Source organism: Lepisosteus oculatus, chromosome 9, assembly GCF_040954835.1.
Source record: "Lepisosteus oculatus isolate fLepOcu1 chromosome 9, fLepOcu1.hap2, whole genome shotgun sequence".
Lineage (NCBI taxonomy): Eukaryota > Metazoa > Chordata > Actinopteri > Semionotiformes > Lepisosteidae > Lepisosteus > Lepisosteus oculatus.
The window spans coordinates 13,134,169-13,140,414 of NC_090704.1; the positions used below are offsets into that span (position 1 = coordinate 13,134,169).

At 32.2% G+C, this 6,246-nt stretch overlaps 1 protein-coding gene across 2 annotated transcripts; it reads left to right on the forward strand.

Annotated features, from left to right (window-relative positions):
- Positions 1 to 2,757: 2,757 nt before the first annotated feature.
- On the forward strand, positions 2,758 to 5,389 carry LOC102697560 (regulator of G-protein signaling 5-like). Of its 2 annotated transcripts, none has more exons than XM_015355445.2 (5): positions 2,758 to 2,857; positions 3,409 to 3,498; positions 3,857 to 3,918; positions 4,503 to 4,600; positions 4,729 to 5,389. In XM_015355445.2, exons 1-5 carry the CDS (start codon positions 2,814 to 2,816, stop codon positions 4,942 to 4,944), a joined length of 510 nt encoding a protein of 169 aa, XP_015210931.2. In that variant the 5' UTR covers positions 2,758 to 2,813; the 3' UTR covers positions 4,945 to 5,389. The 2 variants fall into 2 exon arrangements, with proteins under 2 accessions (XP_015210931.2, XP_006634999.2); XM_006634936.3 differs by having other exon boundaries at positions 4,434 to 4,600; positions 4,729 to 5,387.
- The last annotated feature ends 857 nt before the right edge of the window (positions 5,390 to 6,246 follow it).

Below are 6,246 nucleotides of genomic sequence, written 5' to 3' on the forward strand. Positions count from 1 at the left end.
TCTTATATATTCTCTTTGTCACATTTTTCAGGGAAGTTGTCATATTTTTTATTCCTCTTTCTTTTTTTTTAATAATACCTTAAAAATTAATGATAATATAGAGAGGAATGAGTAAATTGTATTTTTAACAAATAACATTAAATATTACATATATTTTCTTATCTTATCTAAGGAATATCAAGTTGTTAACAAATTCAGTGCATCTCATAGAACTAGAATATAAACTAATTATTAAATTAAAAAATCTCCTAAACTAAGCAGGTACGTACCTTAGAAGTGAATTAAAATACAGGCAGGATCTGTAACTGTTCACACTTAGAAAAACGACAACATGCAAAATGCTTTTCTAGTAGAGTACATGTTGCTGTGGAAGCATCCCAAACCATCAGCATTCTTGCTTAAGCAGAATCATCTCTCCCATGCTGGTGATTAACTGTATAAAACGTCACAAGAAAAAGTACAGCATTCAGAAAAAAAGCATAAAAATAACAACCTATTTTCTACCAAAGTACAAAACATGTTTTCCAAACATTCATGCTGGCCATACCAATGAATATCACAACAAATTAATTCCCAAAGGGGGAATTTAATTTGAACCTTTTAGGGAGGGTATTATACTTATAGGGTGTTTTCAAATTTACTTGAATGATTTACTTAATTGTGACTACTCTCTCTCTCTCTCTCTCTCTTTAAATACAGCTTGGTGAAGATAATCTGTTTAATTATATGTGCAGAACAAGCATACGCAAGCAAAGACAATACAGTTCATAGACTAGAAGGTGTCCAATCTTAAAAATATGCAGGAAATAAAGTAAGTTTTAATAGATATGATATATAACTTTTAACATTAACATTATATATAAAAATTACATTTTATCTGATTGATATACAGTACAATGTTAGTCTGGGTTGGATGATGGTATAGAGCTGGGGCTCTATTTGGACTTGGGGTGCTATCAGCGCGGAGTTTGCACTCCCCGATTTAGCATGGATTTCCTTGCTTCGATTTCCTCTCACAGTCCAAATACATACTGGTAGGCTAATTTGCTTCTGGGAAAATTGGCCTTGGTGTGAGTATGTGTGTGTTTGTGTACACCCTGCAATGGACTGGCATCCAGTGCAGGATGTACCCTGCCTTGCACCTTGCTGAGACTGCCCTGCAACACTGACTTGGATAAAGAGGTCAGAAAATGAATGGATAGGTTCAATGTTATTATCTATAGTATATTATATACATTTTTTACAAACATGAAATGTCTTGCCTGCTTGCTTTCTGATATATATTTTATACACATCCATAGAATTGTATTTACTGTTCTGATCCTTCTGCCAAAATTCCTTTCTTAAGGGATAATATTAATGACAGTGTGTAATTATTTCAACTGACACAACTGTCCTGTACTGTAAATTAAAAGATATACTTGTATAAATGTAGAAACTTTGTGGTTTCATAGATACAGTGTCTTTGATTGATGAAATAGATGTCAAAATGAATTGAATGCCCAGTTAAACTGGTAGAACATTTACTGCCTTCAGCAGTGTACACAGACTCATACTTCTTTCTCCTTTCCCTGAACTCATTGTTCTGTGAAACAGGACACAAGCTAGCTAGTGCATGTTAATTTCTGGGAATATGGTATAGGTTCCAATTCATGCTGACTGATATGCGTCATGATAACCCTGTAACGATTACTTCCGTAATAAATAAAATGTACTAACACATTTCTCTGTAAAAAGGTTTGTGAAACAATTTGAAAAATGCATGTTCCCACTCCACTGTTCTTTCAAAATGAATTGTTCTCTACAGAAAGAGTGACAGTAAGAGGCTTACATCATCGGTAAGATTTAGGTACCCAAGGACAGCTTTCCTAACCTTTGTTTGAGATTTCATAAGGAAACCCTCACTTTTCAGACAATTAATATAAAAAAACATCTGGATGACAGGTGACTACCGTTTTAAAAGGTTTGACATCATTGCGTTGGCGTGCTGGTGGGCACTCACAAACGTAGTTCCTCATTTTGCTTTATTACATTAAATGTTATTCCAATGTCCTTGAAAATAGACGATCTGAACAAAGTAGGTCAGGTTCTTTGTGGTCTATTTTTTAGTCTCTGATATGTAACCAGAAATTACAGGATACTGTTTTATTATTATACTTCAGCCCTCTAAGGAAAAAGAAATCACAGAAAAGTAAGGATTGTTCTTTTCAATTCTTTAGTTTAGAGGGACACTTTTATTAATAATTCCCAAGCCATAATCCTAATGGCATTTTGATGCTTCTATAATAAAGCCCAAACTTAATATAACACGTATTCCTAAAAAAGAGCTTGTTATCAATTTATATTTCTGCTGGCCAGGTTTGAATTTCAGAGAAGTACCTTGTAACAACACTGAAAAAGACATTCACCCTCCTTCAGATGGTCAAAAAGTTAGCTGCTATAGTATATTATATTTAGCTACTGTATGTATTTAAATATTGATTTTATATTTCCTGCATTTATCTTAAATGTTAAAATATTGCAAAGGACAAACATATTAAAAAGTGATTTAACTGGGAAAATCACAGCGATATGACTTGGGAAATCACTGAGAATAACAGCTATTCATACAGTCACTGAGCAATTGACAGCTGTTGGTAAATGCTTCACTTGCTCACTCCCCCAGAGTCTTGCTGATTGGTTGGATGCAGTGCTGATGTCAATCTTGTTTCCCTATAAGAGCATGTTCCCAGCTTTGAGAAACACAGCTGAGGAAATACAGTAACATCTGTTCATCTGTGAAGGATTAAAAGCTGTTTCACCTTGAATTCAAAATGTGCAGAGGGCTTGCATCACTACCAACAACATGCCTGGAGAGGTAAGCTTTCTTTTAAATTTATTTTTTATGCATAATGGCAAGTAACCAGCTTTGAATTGCATGGGAGAACAGTAATTATAGCACTAATGTTGTAAAAATAGTGATAAGAAATGTTTAAAAAATGATCCAGGTATTACTTAAAAATATTTTCTTGAAATTCTTTAAATGATGAAGCTTGTAAAATGCAGTAGTAACGTTATAATGTAATACTTATTCCATTATCAATATGTATTTTTTGTTGTTAAGGAAATCTGTATTTTAATGTAAGTGTATGTATATAGATGCATTCATGCATATGTATTTATATATAAAAGATATACAGTCATTCATACCGTAGGTAGATGATTGGGCATATTGTGGTCTATTATTATAACTACATTTTAATAATTATTCAATTAAAGTTTGTTAAAGACCATAAGAAAATGTTGATACTTTCATTGGGTACAGTGAATTTCTGAACTACATAGAGTATAATATATAATAGCTTGTTATTGTTGTGCATGAGCAAGACCATAAAATTATATACCTTTGTCTTTGATTCTGTTCTTCAGGGCCAAGGAATTAAGGGCACGTTTGGGCATTTTTTGTCAAAAGGCAGACTCCAGCCATTCTGAATATTCAAACAAAGCAGATCAAGTTAGGTAAGATGTCAAGCAATATCTGATTTAAAATATGTATCAGAATCATTTTAATTGTAATGACATTCATACAGTAATAGCACATTACATATTACACATCTCAATGCTACAGTACATCTCTTTAGTTCAAACTCTTAATCTGTAAATGTCTTAATTTTAAAATGCCAATAATACTTAAGGTCATTATTCAAGATACCAAGTATTTCAAAAGAAAATTAACATTGCTAAATATGGAGTGACTGTAGTGTCTTAATTATTGAATCAAATCTTACCTTTGAAATTAAGATTTATTTGTATAACCTGTATAAGCAAGTATACAGCTAATTCAGAGAAATGTAACTAATATTTTATTTATCCTTAGGCCTACTCCTGACGAAGCTTTAAAATGGAAAGAGTCTTTTGAAACACTCTTGAAAAACAAACGTAAGTATTACATTTCTTTCTATAACATTTATTTTGCCTTCTACATTATTGAAAATTCACATTCTTCAGTTCTCTGATTTTGCCGATGGTTCTTTGCCTCAGCATTTTTAAATTATTAGTAAAACTATCATATTTTATGTATAATATACTGTATATTGTATAACAATATGAAAAACATTCATAATTACCATCTTATATGAATATATGAAAATCGTCATAGTAAGAGATACTTCAGCTCATCTAAAAAAATTCTGAAAGGGAACATCAGAAGAAAAAGAGGGCCTAAGGTCACAACTCTGAACTCCAGATTCAGTTCAAGAATTTGTGGCCAAGCAGTCTGGCGAAATATATTATTTTGCTGTAAAGTTAATTAGAAGTGGCATGGATAAAAAATGAATAGGCTTTACTTATTGCATTTGTTCTACATTCGTTGCTGATATGTTGTTAAACAATAAAAAATGTTCAAATGTTAGATTTTAAAAAAATAAACAATTGTTCTTTTGTCTCTTGAATAGATGGTTTAGCAACCTTCAGAAAATTCTTGATATTGGAGTTCAGTGAAGAAAACATTGCTTTCTATTTAGCCTGTGAAGACTACAAGATTCCAAAATCAACATCAAAGCTGGATGCAATGGCAAAGAAAATTTATGAGGAATTTATTGAAAGTGATGCACCAAGAGAGGTAGGTTTTCCCATTATTATATAGCATATATATATTAAATAGCATTAATTCTAATAAGCATCATTTACATTGCACACATATTCTAAGAAAACATTTTCTCATGATTTTTTCTTGTGTCCTTTCCATAGGTCAATATCGATCATGAAACAAGAAATATCACAAAGTTCAACCTTGTGAAACCCTCCATTTCGTGTTTTGACTTGGCACAGAATAAAATCTATACTTTAATGGAGAAAGACTCTTACCCCCGTTTTCTAAGATCAGCGCTCTACCAAGACTTGATCAAAAAGGCCACATACAAAAGTGCCAAGCAGCAAATTTCCAGCAAGAAATCTCACACATGAAAACACAGTGTGATCTTCCGTTGACAAACGATGGGATTTACTCTGAAGGAATGTCCGGTGAATAATGCTAGGAGTGTAGACCCGAGGCCTGCAAAGTCAACTACAGAACAAGGCATAGCAGACTCCGAGTTACATAACTGGGTATCTGCCAAAAGCTTGTCTGGCTCAGTGGCCAGATTGTAATGAATATATTTCCAAGAAGAAGCTGATGGAGATACGGAAGCGAAGAAGAGAAAGTGTTAGATTAAAGCACATCTATGTAACACATTATGCAACTGGAGATGCACTGCTTTTTGATAATAATATTAAACTTTTAACATGGAACTACTGTTATTATATTATATTTATTGATTGATTTATTTATTTTAATGTAACTGGTTGATAAAAGATTGAAATGATTGTTGTGCCTATGTGGATTTTTGCACTTAATTTGTATTTTTAGTGAAATGTTATTTAAATAAATGTTTTTCATTGCTTGAAAATTTCTGGTTCCCGTTTCATTCAATGGGTTACATGCTAATGCATACCAAATACAGTATAAGGCTTTATTATTGGGAAAAAAATATATTTTGCTGACCAGTGTCCTTCAGAATAAAACAATCCCTCACACACTGGGTTTGCATTTTCTGTTAAGATACTTAAAATGACAATATATCCCAAACAAAACAAACACTTTTTCATTCACAGTATGCTATCCTTCCATTCAAATTAACCATTTTGGTTTTAAAATTGCCTTTTCTATTGCCACTAATTTATGTACATTCTGTAGTATTCATGTTTAATAATTTAGTGCATTTGTCTTGATGCACTAAGGCAGTTTTTCATATACAGTACACATTTATTTTCCTGAAGGACTTAGTGAAGAATGCTCACATATTTCTCAAGTAAATATAAAAGTATTCTTATGTATATATTTTAATCAAATTTTAGCTTAATGGAAAAAATCTTGGATATTGTGTTTTTGTGTGTGAAACATGTTTTCTGCAAAGGGGGTTGGCAAACGTAATTAAAACATGAAAATGTGTGTGGAGGGAAAAGTCAGTTTATGACTAGATAAGCATTGTACTGAAGATAAGAGAGTAGGTCATTAAGTCTTATTTAAACATTAGACCATAAACTGACAATGAAGGAGCAGAGGCTGGCCAGCAGTATTTCAAGTTCAATGTAAGTCAGTAGTTAATGAGTAAGAACAGGTGTCAAAGGCTTTTCAAATGTGCAATTTATTGTTTTATGTCAAGTTAAACTGCTAGTGTTTTTTTTTTAAACTTTAAAATGATTATACAGGTAAATTTGGTCATGTTG

Excerpts from the sequence above, each read along its gene's own strand:
- LOC102697560 (XM_006634936.3), top strand. The coding sequence starts at position 2,814 with ATGTGCAGAGGGCTTGCATCACTACCAACAACATGCCTGGAGAG. Across the intron at positions 3,499-3,856 it reads AACAAAGCAGATCAAGTTAG|GCCTACTCCTGACGAAGCTT; the intron begins GTAAGATGTCAA and ends ATTTATCCTTAG. Across the intron at positions 4,601-4,728 it reads AAAGTGATGCACCAAGAGAG|GTCAATATCGATCATGAAAC; the intron begins GTAGGTTTTCCC and ends TCCTTTCCATAG.